This window comes from Microcebus murinus, chromosome 26 (assembly GCF_040939455.1).
Source record: "Microcebus murinus isolate Inina chromosome 26, M.murinus_Inina_mat1.0, whole genome shotgun sequence".
In the NCBI taxonomy this organism is placed as follows: Eukaryota; Metazoa; Chordata; class Mammalia; order Primates; family Cheirogaleidae; genus Microcebus; species Microcebus murinus.
The window spans coordinates 5,225,265-5,244,427 of record NC_134129.1 but is presented as its reverse complement, the minus strand read 5'-3'; the positions used below and the strand labels follow the sequence as shown (position 1 = coordinate 5,244,427).

The 19,163-nt window shown below is 32.3% G+C and overlaps 1 protein-coding gene and 1 long non-coding RNA gene across 2 annotated transcripts; both read left to right on the top strand.

The window, feature by feature from the left end:
• The first annotated feature begins 1,063 nt into the window (after window positions 1–1,063).
• On the top strand, window positions 1,064–10,592 carry CSN1S1 (casein alpha s1). Its single transcript, XM_012785911.2, has 11 exons — window positions 1,064–1,104; window positions 2,838–2,900; window positions 5,056–5,088; window positions 5,540–5,560; window positions 6,146–6,184; window positions 6,663–6,686; window positions 7,062–7,085; window positions 8,435–8,461; window positions 9,591–9,623; window positions 10,417–10,443; window positions 10,533–10,592. The coding sequence occupies exons 2-11, from the start codon at window positions 2,850–2,852 to the stop codon at window positions 10,590–10,592; spliced, it is 339 nt and encodes a 112-aa protein (XP_012641365.2). The 5' UTR covers window positions 1,064–1,104; window positions 2,838–2,849.
• A 666-nt stretch (window positions 10,593–11,258) lies between these two features.
• On the top strand, window positions 11,259–18,298 carry LOC142864745 (uncharacterized). The gene is made up of 6 exons (XR_012915095.1): window positions 11,259–11,302; window positions 12,313–12,330; window positions 14,073–14,099; window positions 16,412–16,557; window positions 17,232–17,275; window positions 17,957–18,298. It is a non-coding gene; the product is annotated as an uncharacterized LOC142864745 (long non-coding RNA).
• The last annotated feature ends 865 nt before the right edge of the window (window positions 18,299–19,163 follow it).

The window sequence follows — 19,163 nt, the reverse complement described above, 5'->3', positions numbered from 1 at the left end:
CCAATGTTAGGAGCCTAAATCACTCTGAAATTTCTTTTAACCCAGAATAATGTTCCAGTCATATGACTATAAGAAGCTGTAAATATCATTATAATTTTTTATTGTTTAAAATGTGTAGTATGATTCTTTTCTGGTAAAAAAACAAACTCACAATCAACAACAACTTTGTAAAACCCTCTTTATGTATGGATATCTTCTTCAGCATATAATATTTTTCTACAATGTACGATGCTAGGTAATTTTAGAAGTAGAACTGGGGGTTGGAAAGAGGGATTTTCATTTTTTCACTTTATTTACTTTAAAAGTAAAGTAAATTAGGAGGTATACTCAATGATTTAAAAACCTTTTAAAATTATAATTATTGAATAAATATTACTTTTAATTAAACAGTGTTATGTAATAATTAAACAAATGAATACTATCCCAACTGGTATGCCTAAAACAAGCAAACAAAAAATTACCTGGTCTAGTTAAAATATCACCAAAACATATAATACAATTGGATTTCCTTCTTAGGAAAAAAGATCAGGCCACAAATAACAGAAGTTACTCTATAAAATAAATAATCACAATAAATGATAGAAGACAAGTTGTATTTTGAAAGGTGAAATAAATGATGAATTCTTTTAATGGCCTAGTATGTTGCTAAAAATTTAAAATTTTTGAAAATCTCATTTTGTCCCAAGGATTTTCTTTATAGAAATTGAATTTTTTAAAAGAAAAAGATATAAAAGAAATTATATTGAGATAGTACTCTTTTCAATTGCCCATTCAACATAAAATCATGTTCTTATAATAATCATAAATCTGGAAATTTTTGTATTTTGATATTTAATACTGCCACTTCATTTCCTATATGATTTGTTATCATAGTATGAATCACTTCCTGTTGAAAACTCTCCTCAGAATTTCCTGGGAAAGGAATTGGGCAGAAAATTAATTTCCTATTTGGGAGAATTCTGAGAATTTAAATAAACCTATTGGTTGAACCAAAACCACAAAATTAGCATTTTACCAATCACTAGGTTTAAATAGCCACCAAGTAAAGAGCTCCATCACCTCGATCATCAGCCCAGCTTGCTTCTTTCCAGTCTTGGGTTCAAGGTATTGTGCTTACATACTGCAAAATTACTATGATTTTACATTATCTAATCTTTTTCTTCCACTCTTTTTAAAGATGCATTTGTAACTTTTCTATATGTTTGCAAATATTAATACCTTCTTCTAATATACTGGTAACTTAAAAACACGTTTGTGAATGTTGAGCTTTGGGTGAGAAATCATTATACTTTTATAAAGGCCACATAATTTTTTGATAATTTTGTAATTAAAATATCGTATATTGGAAAAGTAGATACATAATTTCAGTAGAGACTTGGGGTAAGATAATTTGAATCATTTTTGCCCAATCTTATGAAAAGTTGTTATGTAAAATAATTTATAATCTTTGTAATTATTAATACCATAGCTGTCAGACCATTTCATTTTTGTTGCATATTATTTGGGTAATAAAATCAGTTCTACAATATGTATATCAAAGATAGACTATTAAATATAGATGACTACCTTTGTAAAAATTAAATTTAGATATCTGGAATGATACAAATGGATAGATACAAATTAATTTGGGTTTAAAAATATGTCTTCTTTAATAATGCATCTACATTCTGTAATTTGTAGACTGAAGCAGTATATAAAGCTATGTGAGCATTAGTTTGTTGACTAAGGTGTGAGCAAATTGCAATTTAACCTGATTTTTTTTTTTCTACTTTCTCTGGAAACCATTTTTCTAGTACATATTAATGTCAGGATTTCTGGGTTCTTGCAGTTTGATGGAACTCTAGAAGTCAAACATGATAAGACATCTGAATGTTATTATTCTATCCAATTCAATCATCTTCATATAGTCATGTCATGGATATCCCAATGTAACAAAGCATAAAGTTATAGCTAGATTCTTTTAATTAATTTATTTATGTATTTGAGACAGAGTCTTGCTCTGCTGCCCAGGCTAGAGTGCTGTGGCGTCAGCTTAGCTCACAGCAACCTCTAACTCCTACACTCAGGCAATCTTTCTACCTCAGCCTCCCCAGTAGCTGGGACTACAGGCATGTGCCACCATGCCCAGCTAATTTTTTCTATATTTTTAATAGAAACAGGGTCTCGCTCTTGCTCAGACTGGTCTCAAGCTCTTGAGCTCAAGCGTTCCTCCTACCTTGGCCTCTCAGAGTGCTAGGATTATGGGCATGAGCCACTGCACCTGGTTGATTCTTTTAAAATATAATTGATGGAAATTAATAGCTTTAGTATAATGTGTTGCTGGCATTTTTTAAGAAGACTAAAAGAACAAAATGCTCTCAAGCAGACTTATCAGAGTAACACATAGTCAAGACATTTCAGATAAAATTAATAACCAGTTTTTAGTGGATTTTAGTTTATTACGCTTTCTAATGATCTGGGAGAAAAAGTTGTTGTTGTTAATTGTATTGAAATACTCGTTCTTCTCTATTCTTCTCACGAAGCCATATTACCACATTAGGGACCAAGTGTCTTGTTCTAGAGTATTAGCGAATAAAAAGGTTTTAAGAAACTGGTATTTTTAAATAATGTAAGAACTAACAAAGATAACTAAAATGATAAACATTTACGTTGAGAAAAAATAGAACATCTTAAGTTTATAAAAGTACTGCTTCTCAAGTGAATTTACTTTTACCATATTTACTGTTGTTTGTAGTGGTGAGACCCTTTGTTGAAAAATTAATGATTTTTTTTCATTAAAAAACTCTATTTTAATATGATATTTCTTTTTCTTTTCTTTTTTTGGTCATCTTTCATAGGCCTTGACAACCATGAAGCTTCTCATACTCACCTGCCTTGTGGCTGTCGCTCTTGCCAGACCTGTAAGCTCAATAGAGAATTTAGGTTCTAGAATCTTATTAGAAATGACCTGATGACTCCCAGGGTACTGGGAATAGTACTCTTAAAGCACTGGGTGATCTTTCTATTGACATTAGAAATGTAGTAATAATTCACATTTTCATCATTATTATATAATCAATTCAAAGCTTGAAATATAAGCACCTCACAATAAATGAGAATTAAAGAGAAAAATTAAGAAAAAGAAGAAATGAGTTATTGAGTAACATAATAAATAGCATCAAAGAATGTGATTAGGCTGGTTCCCTGGGTCCACTATAGAATATTTCTAGATATTCAGAAATGATTCAAATTAAATCAGAAATATTCAGATATAAATCAGCTATATATATAAATCAGATATAATTCAGACATGTGACAGGTGTCTAACATTTCTTAACCAAATGTAACATAAACCCACATGTTCCAATGTATCCTACTTCTGGAACCTAAGTCAAACTCTTGTTTCAGGTGGCTGTGTCACCTTTTTTCTGTTGTTGTTTTCCCCAAGGGATAATAAACTGAGCTGATTCTGCCAATTCAGCAATCAAATTATTGTGGTCACTGTAAACAGTGAAAATGTAAATTAAAATAACCATTCTTCTCAAAATTAGAGTTTGCATCTATTTAGGTAGTTATATGAAGCAAAAGTTTCTTTGTTTCCTTGTGATGTATAGCTAATAAATGTAAGGAGAAATAAACAGATAAAGGTATGAGTATAAAAAATCCAGATAAAGGAATGATCAGGGATATTTGGACACTAAGACCATCTCATACAGAAGCAAAGGTTTATGAAATGCTAGGGGGTTATTGCTTGTGTTAATGAGACTCATTCTCTGCATCCTCCTTTGGACAGTGAGGAATCACTAAGACTTAAATTCTAAACCAACAGCCTTTTGCTCATGCTATATCCTAGACACCAATAGAAAGAAATCTCTAACTACAAGTTACCAAATGAAGATTAAAGTGCCTTACAAATGTATCATTTAAGCACTTCTTATCTTCTCATTTTACAAAAAGGAAATGGATAAAATTATCCCCCCCCAAAAAAATTCTACACCTTTATTCCAAGGAAAACAATAGAATCTTTGTTTGTTTGTTTGTGCCATCATGTAACAAAACTTAAGTCTTATCTTCGCGGTCAAAATGCAGATTAAAATGCATTTTTAATTCCCATGACTTTGTGTAGAATTGAGTGTTTCTCTTCAGTTGATTTCTAGTTTTATTCCACTGTGGTCTGAGAAGATACTTTTTTTTTTTTGATGTCAAGATATTACTAAGGTGCAAATGTTTTTGGTTACATGTACCTATTTTGTTATGCTTCAGTCAGGATTATCAGTGTGCCCATCACCCAGATGGTGTTCATTGTACCCGTTATGTAGGTTTTCGTCCATCTTCTCCACCCTCCTCCCCCTGCTTGATTTCCATTTCATTTTACTTCCTTTTGTGCACATGTGTGCTCATCAGTTAGTTCCAATTTAATAGTGAGTGCATGTGGTGTTTGTTTTCCATTCTTTAGATACTTCACTTAGGAGAATGGTCTTCACTTCCATACAAACTTTTGCAAAAGGCCTTAATTCATCCTTACTCGTGGCTACGTAGTATTCCATAGTATAATATAGCACATTTTATTAATCTACTCATATTGATGGGCACTTGGGTTGATTCCACAGGAAGATACATTTTTATATGATTTAATTGATGATAAAAATAAAATCCAGGCAAACATTTAATTATAATGCCCAACATTTCTATAAGGATTTAACATCATCTTCAGATGACTTATAATATAAATCTTATAAATAGTTCATAAAACTAAATACATTTTTTATCATTCTGTATTAATTCACACTAACTAAGGGTTTTACTTTTTAAAGACTTTTTACACAGTTTTCTCAATTCTCTGTCATACTCTAAAGAAAGGAAATAATCAACCTATTTTCCTTTGATATTTGTCAATGAAATAATTATGATTTTTTTTTCTTTTTCTTCCCAGAGTTCTTGATCTCTGGCAAATTTTGCTGTTAAAATACACACCCTTCTTAAATAGCAATGTTAATAATATTCATAGTATTATATGTGTATTATTACTGTTGCTTTGCTTGTTTTGTTTTAAAATTTTTGCATTATTTTTCACAGAAACATCCTCTTAGACACCCAGAACTCATTCAAGTAAGTATGTTATTCTACATTCCAAGAATTCTTTCTACTTGTGGAGCTTAAGTGCAATGGGAGCACATAGACTTCAAAACTGATCTTCCCTTCTTTGTACCCATTTCACTTGGGCTAAGGCATAATTCCTTCAGTTCACAGACTGACAGCTGTTGCCTGCTCTTACAAAACCTATTAAAGAAGAGAGCACATGGCCTTATATAAAATTTATGTTAATAAAGGGATTGCTATTATTCAAAAGAAATAATTAAACAGAGTGGTTTATTTTAATATAGTCTTGCTTCTATCTCTTTTATATGTGTTCAAACATGTGATTTACAATTTGGCCTCATTTTACATGTTGAATCTTGAGTTGGTTACCTCTACCACACCTTCTACAAGAATCATTAATCCTGCATTTTTTCCAGTAACTGAACTAATGCCATGTTTCAAAATTATTATTTTTCTGCAGAATCAACCAGGCAGCAGCGAGGTAAGCTCTCTGTAGGGAATGTTGACTTCCCCTCACCTCCTATCTTTCAGTTAGTTCTCATGAACGTTGAATGTCTTCGTCATTCTAATTTTGATTTACACTAAAATGTATCCAAGTACACAGGTCCTTGGATTACTCTCTCAACTTTGTTTTGAAACCCCTATTCAATTTCTTCTTTAGACATTTTGCTAAGCATGTACTTTCGAAATCTCAAGGCCTGGTGAAGAAGAAACTAATTAAAGTGTCCCCTTTAGATTTTAAAATTAGATAATAAAACTAAATCTATTGACACAAGGGAAGTGAGGGATGAAAAATTACCTATTGGGTGCAATGCATGCTATCCGGGTGACAGATACACTAAAAGACCACACCTCACACATATACAATATATCCATATAAAAAATTGCACTTGTATCTCCTAAATAGATTGAAAGTTTTAAAAACCCTCAAACTATTGTTTTTTCTTCTACCTAAAAAATCTGCCAGTTTACCAAATGAAATGGAACATTTGTGTTCAAATGGAAAATAAAAACCTTCATTTTTTGGTGTTTATCATTTTTATAATTCACAATCCAATTTCAACAGGAAATCCTCAAAGAAAGAAAGTTTTCAGCAATTGCTCTGGTAAGTGTTTATCCACTTATTCTTAAAAGATAAACATATTTTGGGGCAGAAATTCATTTAATTTTTGTTCATAAAAAATGTTTTTTCACTTCACTTGGTCAACCATCCCTTTAGTCAGTCAATCCAGGCACCCACAAAATATACTGAAACAAGATATGAAAATATTAAAGAGCTACTTTAAATTTTAATTTGTACCTAAATGTTTGCCCCTTTCCAAAACACTTGTGCTTTCTTTTGCATGACCTAAGTAGAACTTTATAATTTCTGTACTCATTATCATGGAATGTTTTCTGACTGTAAATATTACCCCAAATGTGTTGTATTTTTCTATAATTTTGTCACTTAATTGTCAAATAGAAAAACATCAAATTTTAATTCAAAGAAATTATTTAAAAAATTTGATGGACAACTCAACTTTGAATTTTAGTATAACCTTTATAACATTTTTTTCTTTCTTTTTTTTTTTTTTTTTTTGCAGGCCACACCAATAGAATTAAGACAGGTAAGAATGACTCCACGGGACATATTGTAGAGTGAAGAGAGGGAAGCAACTGTTAGGATCAGGGGACTCATAACAGTGCCTAACACAAGGTGAAGGTCTAAGACAACAAAGTTCAGTGGAATAAATTTTAAAATATTTTTAAGTGCACACTTACATATACTGACAACTTACATGGAGAACATGTAGCAAAAAAGCAAACAAACAAACAAAAAAAGCCCTTAAGGTTAGAAGTTATATAACAAGAAATATTAGTGCATTCATTAAAATACATTATTTATAAATTTGCAATAGGCCAATGAGAGGGAGGCTTTCTCATACATGTTCATTCATTTATGTCTCATTTCACTAATATTATTTATTTCTTCTATCTCTAAGGAATACATCAATGAACTGAACAGGGTAAGAAACATCAATGAAATTTAAACTATTTTAAAAGTGTGCTCTTATAAAAATATACTTCATAAGCTATACTTTATTGATTTTGGCAGAGAGAACGTCAGGGAGAAAAACAGAGCAAAGAAATCTAAGTATCAAAGTTTTTCTTAAAATAGTGTGGCCAAAATATATATCCTTATAGTAGGAAAAATGTTTTCATTTTTGTTTAAAAAATGTGTTTTTTATGACATTTATCCTTTCCCTGAAGGATAGTCATGATATGATGCCATTTATAATGACTAATGAGTTCTGCTGAGAATTCTAAAGACTACTAATTTTATTGACTTAACTGTGTACCTATAATGACACAAAGCATTAATGTGAATGAATAAACAAGTGCAATTGTTTATTTGTATTTATCATCAAAGTGGAAGGAATGCTTTATCAAAGATATTACAAAGCAATGCAGTATATCTGACTCAAGACTGTCTCACATAGTCACAGCTGATTATTCTCTTTAAACCTAACTTTTTGATTTGTAGTGTCTACTGGTTTCTTAATAGATTTCATATTGAGAGATCAAATAGGCGCTCAAAATTTATGACCTATAAGATATATATCTTCACAAGTGATTGATAAATTATTTTGTCTTAGCGGGAAACTAACAATGAATCAACTGAGGTAAGACTCTTTGTTTTAAAACAACTGCACTCAATACGAAAAAGGAAAAAAATAACAAAAAAATGTTTCCTTCAAATCCACTGCTCAATATGTATAAATAATTCTCTTGCGTCAGAATGATGAAAGATAACTCTAAGTCAAAGAAAGAAAAAAGATTATTATATCATGTTGGCCCAAGTTAGCTGCATAACTAAACCAACACTAATATTTTGAACTTAAATTCTATGGATAATGCCACCACTCTCTGTATTGCCGTAGTCATGAAGACTGAACACAACATACTAGACAGATAAAAAATCTATTTTGCTGAAGTGTTTACATGCCATTGAAGCAGTGCTCCCCTTCGGCATACTTTTATCTACTGCGTGATCTTTAATGCAATTATTTGCTTAATGTCCAGAAGCCTAAGAGAGAGAGAGAGAAGTGGTGTTAAAGGAAAACGTAAACTTGTTTACACTGATTTACCACAATATAAAAAAAATTAAAAAAATTTAAACTCTGAAATGTGGATTAGGAAGCTAAATCTTTCAGTTAGCTCAGATCAAAGGAGGCAGGTTTTTAAATTTTCCTTATTACTTTGACATTGCCCCATTTTTATATTTTCTTTGGCATGTATTTTATTTGGTAATTATCAATTTTGCATTTGACTGGGAGTCACGAAAAATAAATTAATTCTCTTTACTTTTCCTAAGGAACAACATGTAATAACCGAGACTGAGGTAAGGCTCTTTTATTCTCATGAACTCCACACTGATGTATCATGCATTAAGTATGCGTGTATAGTATGCAGTGTGCTTCTTTTTAAGAAGGAGATCTTCTCAAATTGAGTAAGATAAGAAACTTAATTTTAGAATGTTTAAAATCCTGATGTTAAATGAATCCTATCCTAATTTTAACTCATTGCACTACTCATACAGAGGTATTATACTCAAGAACATACAACATTGTGCCAGATAAAGTTAAAATTGGAAGCGAGAATTTGAGCCATTTAAATGATAATCAGTGAAAACATTGCTTATTTATTAAAAGAAAGAGTAAAAAGCAAAAGGTTCACAAATATTTAAAATAAGACTCCAATACAAACTTGCCTCTGACATCCTAGGGCATGAGATTACTCTTTTATGCTATTGAAGATAGTCCGTGCGCAGGAAAAATCTATCACAGCAATTACCTAGGATCAATGGGCTATGCTACCTACTCTAAACACATGGGAAAAAATTATTAGCCCATTATATACGCTCAATCAACTCTTCCCAGAGTTGAATAGTCTGTTGTATATTAACATTAATCTTTTAAAATATCTACTTGGGAACAAATATTATATCTATATGTAAACGTAGGCATACAGGATTTAGAAGAAAAAAATAAATATCTAAAAGGGTAGATGTTTTAAAAGCTAATGTAATTTTAATTCCATCTTGAAACTGTTGGATGTATTTGATGTTTCCATTGTTTTACATAAAATTAACCCCAAGCAAAGTTGAGAACAGTTAACTCAAGGTTCTGGGTCAACCAGTTCAATATGACTCTTTCTTTGAAGTTTCATTTTATCACAAGGATCTATATAAATTTTGCATTCTACTCAATGATATACCTATGTTTGTTTTAGTAAACTAAAAAAATAAAGTTTTTAAGTTCCCAGATATATTATTAAACTTTACCCCATCATTTTTCAAGTAAAATTGACATTCCTGATAAATATATTATAGTAGCCCTGAATCTTTTCATACCACCAATTTCAATTCTGATGTTCCCAGGGGTAAGCAACCCACTGTGATGGTACAGAACTGGTTTCTTTCAATTCTAAAAATTCAGGAAGATCATTACCAGTGGTTTTCTTTCTTTTAGCAGAGTGAATCTAGCAGCAGTTCATCAAGCGAGGTAAATGATTTTGATATTAATTCAGTGCTCTAATTAATTAAAAAAACTTTTATGAAAACTTATTATACTAGGAATATTACATGCCCGGTAAGATTTCATTGTACCAGGCACTGTGTATGTGACACTATCCTAGTTTTTGTGTGGGATTATATACCCAAAAGAAGAAAGGAATTATTTGTCAGAGACAAATTTACAGAATTATTTCTGGACAGCAATCCTGTCTGGCCATCTATGGAGCCCAATTTTTCCCAATTATTTTGTCCTTCACGGATTTTGATAGAACCCAATCTTATCAGTAAAAGTTCCAACAATGACCCTGCTTCTAAACCAAAGAAATCCTGGGTAGAAATCAATAAATTCTAGGTTAATCAGACCCTGGAATCCTGTAACTACTGTTCACCCTTTGCTTTTTGTTAATCTAGAGAAAAAAGATAGCAAAGAAGGTTATGAGCTCCCTCCTTTGACTTGGGAGAAGACCTTCATTCATATGACCAAAATAAAAGCAAGTCAATTAGCTGGAGTTCCTGTTTATTCAATAAAGGTGATTACTTCACATCCACCCCCAGTATTCGGAGTAACATCCTGGTGAAGGCAGTAAGAAAAGGAAAAGCAGTGTAAATATAACATCTGCCTCAAATTATTAATCTTGTCTCAGTTATCCAGGAAATTATGGCTAAAAATCAGTTTACCCTAGTTATTTAGTAATCATGTCTGGTCGATTAATATTCTCACCTTAAGTGTAAATTAATGTCATAAAATTAAAATTCTGCATTTTTTTTTATTTTTTTAAAAGGAAGTTGCTTCCCAAAGCAGCACCGAGGTAAGACATATTTGCTAAATTTAAAATATATTAATATTATCCAAGACAAGTTAAAATTTACTTAAACAACCTTTATATATATTTTTCAGCCAAAATGCGCTTTAAATGAAGATGTGACCAACCAATGCAATCAGGTAAAAATTCATTAAAGGTGTATCAAGTATACCAAGGAACAAGTTAGAATGTTGTATTGATAAGATATATCTCCTTCTCATTATGTGGTGGACTTATCTATAGTAAGTGGTCTAATGGACTCTAGATGTTTGCTAATTCCACTCCAAAAATAAAACAATTTTTTTAATCGAAGGTATCTTATTTATGGTTTCAGTTGAATATTTGTATTTTATAGTCTCCTTTTCAATCTAAATAGCATAGTATTTAAGTGGCACATAGTAAATTATCAAAAAATGTTGGCTAATATTAGAAGCATCATTTTTCTCCATTCATCTAATATGCTCATTTAATTTGGCCAAAGTAAACTTTTCACAGTCAGAAAGCAAAAAACATTTTCAATGTTCTTAGTAATTCTAATATGCTGCAAGTAAAATTGTCAGATACTAATTTATATCAGTTTGCACTGTAATTTATTTCAAGTTAAAAATAAGTTTAAGAAGTAGTTTTTCTAATGTTTTTAAAAAGGAATAATAGAATAGGTTGAAATTACTTGTGGTAGAAATAGCATTAACGTAGGATTGATAGTTACTCATTCTCTATCCCTGGGAAAGAGTATTTTAATATTTTTGCTTCATTATCTAAAAATGATGGAACTGGACCGAATGGCATACAAGCAATTGAGAATATTTTTCCTTTTAAATAGGAACAGCTTCATAGAATGAACAAATACAACCAACTCCAGCTGGTAATATTTTATTTATTATAATACAAAATCATATTCTACTGTAGAATGTAAATAAATAAATTTTAAATTGGGGCCACTTCTAGATATGCTTTCATTTTTCTTAAGAAATTATTTATTCTAGCTTTGACCAGTAATAATTGATAAATTATGTATATCATTGTCTATGTATTTACTGGCAAAGCTCACTCTATTTATGACTAAAGTTGTATATCTTATCCATAATTACTAACCAGGGAGAAATTTACTTTGACTACATTCTACCTCAAATCGTCTTATAGTCTCCCTGATGATACATTGTCTTAAAAAATTTGTCATGTGTCTATTTTCCCAAATTCAGTCCTAGTTGAGGGTGTCATAAACGTGGTTACCTGTGAAAGCACAGTTGTGCCAAGTAAACGTTCCATTTAAGAAACAGTGTGGATTCTAGAAAATGAACCAGGAATACCACACGCCAGGTTTACTTCTGCCATAACTCACACAGCTACTTATTGCTGGATTTGACCTTTTGAGTATCATAAAAGTCTTTCACTTGAAAGGGCAATAAAAACCTTTCTTAAGTTACTGCAAATAAATTTGACTTCACTGAGACTTTGGGAAAAGGTCTTGCCCTAATTTAGCAAAATTACATTTTAACATTTTCTTCTATAATCAGTGTGGGAGGCGGAAAGTCAATTACAAATTTAATGTGGATCCCAATTGTTCCTCCTGTTTCAGTTTTCAGGTTCCTTGTGTTTAATGTCCTCATAAATTTAAATACATCAGTATCCCACTAGAATTCCTCATTACTGATCTAAAAAATTACCTGAATAATACTTTTTAGTACCTTAGTTGTGACATGGCTTGTCTGTAACTTCAACTGTTAGAACCATTCTGGCTTGCTCATAGTTTTCATAATATTTCATAGATGTGTTTTTAATACTTGGCATAGTTTCTGAATGAATGAAGGTACCTGGTAAATGTTATAAGTGAATTAAATCAAATACTTAATCAAAATATTTTCTCTTCCTTAGGAAGCTATCCATGCTCAGGTAAGATTATTTACTAAATGTAAAATATTTTAATGTTTTCTTCCTCTGTTATGCTTTTATAATATATGCTCTTTTATAATAAAAATATATTCTAATAGAGACAGTGTCTCCCACCCAGATCTGGTAATACTTTATTTAAAATTTACCAAAGATAAAATTTAAATAATTAGTAAATAGCCAGGAACAGAAAATATGTAATCCTAGAAAATTGGTAAGTTATTATTTTGCCTCAGTGTGAACCTTACAATTTTTTTTTTATTCTTCCAAACTCTAGTGAGCTTAGCCTTTAGCTGAATATTTTTCTAAATTTAGAAAATATAAGTGTTTTGATATTTTTGGTTAATTCTGGCATAGAATATAGTTCATTCTAACTTTCATGTATGATGATACACTCTTGGTGCAAGGTAAGGCGAATGTGTTGCACCATAAGATGTCTAAGTAATTTAGAATTTATTTCCTTTTATACAGGAGCAACTTCGCAGAATGAATGAATACAACCATGCTCAAGTGGTAATATTTTGCTTAATGTATTATAAAATAACAATATATTACAAAATAATATATTGCTAAGTTTAAATTTATTTGCTTTTAAATAGCCTCCTGCTCTTGAAGAAATTTATTTTTTTATTTTTTTGAGACAGAGTCTCACTCTGTTGCCCAGGCTAGAGTGCTGTGGCATCAGTCTAGCTCACAACAACTTTAAACTCCTGGGCTCAAGCAATCCTCCTGCCTCAGCCTCCCAGGTAGCTGGGACTACAGGCACATGCCACCATGCCCGGCTAATTTTTTCTATTTTTTAGTTGTTTGGCTAACTCTTTCTATTTATAGTAGAGACGGGGTCTCGTTCTTGCTCAGGCTGGTCTCAAACTCCTGAGCTCAAGCAATCCTCCCTCTTCAGCCTCCCAGAGTGCTAGGATTACAGACATGAGCCACTGTGCCCGGCCGAAGAGATTTCTTTCTTCTCAGTTTTTTCTCACTTCCAAGTTTCTGAAATTATTTAATTAATCTGCAATGTAAGAACTCCTTGTCTCTATTCTTGGAAACGGAAAGTGTTCTGTCTCAGCTAACATGGGTATCACAATTATAATCATAAGCATTATGAAACATTAATATCCATGATTATAATAATTTTTAGCATATTCCTTAATTTTATATACTTATGCCCATAAATTTGTCTGATTCTCAAATCCTATTTATTGTTAAGAATCTCAAATTCAGTTATAATTATGCTCTCTTAAGCAAAGTGTATTGGAGATTTACTAGTTGACACACATTTCTTTTGAAGAAACCACCTGGAGAGACTATTTCTCAAAATACTCTCCAAAATCCTTTGTTTTCTCACCTGTGAAATGAGTTTATCAGTAATACCTAACAGATACTGACTCTTCCCCTAGCCTATGTAGCATTGATTCCCACAGTGTTCCTGAACCTTCTAATCTCATTGTCATGGCAATGATCAGTTACTATGAAATATGTATTACCTTAACAGTTATGATTACTATAAATAACTATGCCAAATCCATACCAAGAATGTGCTCTCTAATCACTAATCTCCATTTAGTGAATCTTATAAAGATAAGTGAGAATGCTCCACGAGTCTTCGAAGAAACACTGTCTCAAACTACAATTGGCAAAATTAGTGTCAGTTCCCAAATGAAAAGTATTTCAATTAGGTTGTTTCTTCTGTCTTTGAAGTTTTATTCAGTCTTAAAAGATAATTTTGATTCTCTTTTTCTTTCTAGGAAGAGCCCGTAAGAGTAGTGAATCAGGTAAATCAGTGTTAATGTACGTGTGTGTGTGTGTGTGTATGTGTGTTTTAACAATGCTCCAGATACGGTCTATGAGCAGTCACTGTTTTTTCCAGAAACTACCTGCGTTGTTAACTAGCTGCATCGTTAACCAGCTGCATTGTTAACCAGCTGCATCATTAACTAGCATTACACTAGTATTTCTTAGCTGTTGACTAGTGTTGGACTCTCCGGTGCTGGCTTGAACATTGCTCTGAAAGATCAGATATAAGTCATCAAAGAAAAATGAAAGGATAATTCTATGGCCATCCCTGAGTGAAGAAGATAGCATCAGGCCAACTTTTAAGTCAGAAAAATCCCAACTGGCCATTCACATTGTCAAATGTGACCTTTTATTTTTCTATGGTACTGTGTAATGGAAACAACTTAGGTTTTCAATCTCAGGTTGGACACCTTCTAATCACATGAACTTGAACATATTGTGTATTCTCTTTAATCTTTGGTTTCTTGTTTATGAAGAAATTAATATGTTTATCAATTTCTCCTCTCCCCCAAAACTCCCATATGCTTATGTTTATAGTGCTTTTTTGTGTCTTTCAAAGTTGGTAACTGAGTTCAAATCAATGACTCTGGACCAATAATGGTTCAATTTATACGTGACATGCCAATTTAACAACCACCAAAAAAGCATCTAAAGAAGGCCATAGAGTTTTCTCTCTGTGAAGGTAATTAGACAGAAAAATTTTTCTCCAAGATTCAACATATTGAGTTTGTTAATTGATTTTAGGAATAATAGTTCCTCAGTGTACATCAAATTTTATCTTCAATTCCTTCTGAAATCTTCTAATCACTTTCACTGGTAAAAGTAAAAGCAAACTAAAGACAATAATGCAGTTTATTTGAGCTCCAAAGAGTTCACTGGTCTCAACTCTCCATGTAATTCTTTGAAAAAAGTGTGTGAAAAATATATATGTATTTTTTCTTATTAATGAGGGATTGGGGCAGCAATAATTTGGTCTATCATGGTGTTCTATTGGATGTAAATCATGACACTAAAGCCATAGTTCCTTTTGTGCTGCTATAACAAGAAATACCACAGACTGGATAATTTATAATGAACAGAAATTAATTTGGCTAATGATTCTGTAGGCTGGAAGTCCAAGATCAGACTGAGGGGCATCTTACCATGGCCTTCTTGCTGCGCCATCCCTCGGGGGAAGAACAGACGGGCAAAAGAGCAGGTGCAAACGAGAGCAAGAGAGGATCAAACTCACTTTATAACAAATCCACTCTTGCAATAATGAAGCCACTTTCATGATAACATTAATCCATTTTTGAGAGCAGAGCCCTTAAGACCCTATCAGCTCTTTAAGTTCCCACCTCTCAACAACTGTTGCATTAGGGGTTACATTTTGGGGGAATACATTCAAATCATAACAACTCCTTTTCTTCTCTCTCTCTCTCTCTCTCCTTCTCTCTGTCTCTCGCTCTATCAAGGAACAGGCCCAATTCTACCCTGAGGTGAGTTGACTTTCTTATATTTAATTTTTTTAATTTAAATGCTTTAATAAGCAAACAGAAAATTCCAGATTTCATATTTGTTTTAATCTTTACATAGTCTAGTATCCATAGCAAAATTTGAAATGACTTCATTTTTTTCTAATTCCAGCAAAAAAAGCACATATCTTCTACCAAAACATATAGAGAATTATATGCAATTGTTCTTGTGTTAATACATAGAAACAATTAAGTAAGATGCTACAATGGATCAACAGAGGCAGCTATTCCAAAATTTCAGAAAGGATAATGTTTTGGCCTCAAAACTCTGATGTTTGGAAACAGCATTGATATAGGAATTGGAGAATTATTTTCTTTCTATGCCTGGCATTTCTGAAAGTCACCTGAGCTGACTCTAGATGCAGGATCCTTCCTTTGACCTCAATGCCTTTTAAGGAAAGTAATAGAGCTCAGTAGCAAAAATGCCCATAACCTTATGAATTGCATACTAATGGAATTCATGCTCCTACATTCTTCTGGGCTCTGGTAATTTGTCCTGTGTGAATAATACAGGTTCTTGGAGTTTAATATTGAATAGTGGCCTTAAAAAAGTGATTTATTCATCGCTCCTCTGGTACCCTGAAAGAGCTGCTTCTAGAAGTCTCTTCACCATAATTCACCAAACCACAGAGTTTGAGTTCTTCTTTTTTCTCACAGAGTAATCACCTTCTGGGATGCTAACAGGCATCTAGGAAACAAATCAAATGTCTGATTTTTCAGAGATTGAAAACAGCAGTTGTTCATACACAGTTGCTTTCAATTGTCTTTTCTCCTAGCTCTTCCCTCAAGTCTACCAGCTTGACGCTACTTGGTACTATTTCCCACAAAACATGCAGTACCCATCTTTCCTGCCATCCCAAGACATCGCTAAGCAAACTTCCGCTGAGAACAATGAGAAAACTAATGTTATGGCACAGTGGTGGTAAGTTCATTTAAATTACTGCATATTGATATTCTGACAAAGGAAATAAAAGAAGGCAGCTTAGAGGACACACTATGAGAACACATTTAGAATAAACATGCCAAATCAATGCCTACTGCATGATACTAAAATTTTCTGAAATGGAAAATGAGTAATACTTTCTGGTATCTCTGGCTAATATTAATCTATTGCTTGGTAACATGCAGAGCAGTGTTATCTATTCTATAAGTGAAATTCATTCTAATGAGGGTGAGCAAAAAGACCTCTCTAAATTAAAAAATATAAAGACTTCTGATATATAATTTAGCATTTTCCTCCTTGTACTTTTACTAATCTTTAAATGCCTGGTTTTGGGTATACTTATGATAAATATAAAAATGCTATGTAGGGAATAGAGCATAGATTTTGATATTCAGTAGTCCTATATTCAAATTCTGACCATTTTGCTTATTTGAAATAACAATGTGATATCTTATAACCCTAAGGTAATAAAATGTAGTAATCTCTACTAAGCATGGTGCTGGGAAAATAGATACCAAATAAGTAGCAGTCATTTTTTTCTTGATTTGGTAAAAAAATTTGCTGACTGCCTTCATTGCATGATTTTTCCCCCTTAACCTTGAATCTTTACAAGTCCTTGATCACATGATTTTAACAATTTTTTTTCCTTTCAGAAGAATTAAGTCCATTCTCAGGAACTCCACAATTATGACCCTTGGTAAGTTTGGAAATTACATGTCTATCTATTGATCATATTTCTATTTGCAACTTTTAAAAATAATCATAATGTATTTAAACAGCAACTTAAAAATCACCTAATTTTAACTAATATAGTTTATAATATTGGAAACTCATACAAGTATGGGCAGATGTTACCAATTTTCATGAAGTCGTGACTTTGAAACTCTGGTTAATCCAATAGTGGGATTCTGTTCTTTATGATATCAGCAGCAGAAATCCTTAGCAAGTCACATGGTGAAACCAAGTGTCTATTTGTCAACACCAGTTGAAGAGGTCTACAAATTTGTTTTAATGACCTTCACTGCTATATTGGAGCTTCTAATTATGTGTGTGTGTGTGCTTTCCCCTTGCAGTAGTGGAAACTTCCCTTCCAACAGATAAATCTAAGGAAAATTATAAAATTCTGATCTATATGCAAGCCTTTTTTTCTAGTTGCCTTGCTCTATCTTTTGTGACACTACAAAAGAAAATAAGTTGTCTTTAAATCTTGAAAATCAGTAACACCAGAAATGTATGTCAGTAACAGGACAGCAAGAGTAACATTGTGAGCTGATCTAATCTGAAGAGAAAATGGCTAGAAAAATAAATTACATAATAAGAGTTTCTCTTTACCTCACTAATAATATAACTAACCATGTATTTCTATTTCTATTTACAGATGTGGCTGAAAATTCCATTCTCTGAATTTCTCCTCTTTGACTGTTATTTTAGAATAGGAAAATCCCATTTTAATGGCAGTCTTTCTTCTTGAGTTATCTACTGTGTATTAGATAGCATATCATTCTTTTCCTTAGCTAAGTTTCCTTAGACAGTTTATTATCTAAATTCCACTTGTGGTATGCCAGTATGGAGGGCACCTAAACAGAGAGTATTTGAAGTCTTTACTAACTTTCTATAATGGAAATTTTGTTTAAAAAGTCTTTGAATTGCTTCCTCTGTAAATGTCATCATTTCAAATAATTGTGTGCAGTGACTGAGATGTATTTTTTCTTCTTTTCAATAAATTACATTGTAAGGCACAATTCATGTTTTCTGTCATTATTCCACTCAGCAATATTTCCATAATCCTGTTAAGAGTCTTCATGTGTGTAATATTTTGTTTCCACTAAATTTCGTATGACACTTTTGATCGCATTTTAATGAAGATTTTAAAAATTGTTCACTTCTACCTGGTACAGCCAGATCACAAATGGCGTGTGTAACTGGGTCCAGTATCTTTAATTCCAAGTCAGTAGTTTATAGAATATATCCCAGGAGGACACTGTTGTAGCTGCAGAGAGGAACAGCAGTGTAGCAGCTGTGGGAAAACTGGGAATCTTAACAACCTGTTATGCAATTTACTTATACCATTGGGACTCATTTGAGTACCATCCACTTGGTTATAATTGAGTTTGTAGCTACAGAAATAAGATAATAACAATTAAAAAGTCAGCTCAGGGTACACAGTAACCTGGTAGTGAACTGTCCAGTGTCCTCCAGAGCCCAGTTAGGACCTATTTCTCAAAATAGTTACAGTTAACTTGCTCTGACATTTTCCAAGTCTCAGGTGAGATTTACCTGTCAGGGTTTACTCCAAGATCCCCACATCAACCAAACTGTCATGACCCTTTAATGAACCATTGGATTGACCAAATCATAGCACCATGGCTTAGATTACCTAGACAGACATCAGATGCTCAGTGTTCTACTGGTTATACATATGTGAGTGTGTGTATAAATACCAAAACATATATTTTTTGCCTTAAAAATAAAAAAGAAATCATTTAGCATTGGGTCTCCCACCCTCTCTCAGTTTTAGGAAATACAAGCAGAAACAACCTGTTTTTCAGTCTAGAGAAAGTTTGTTAACATACCTGGACAACTGG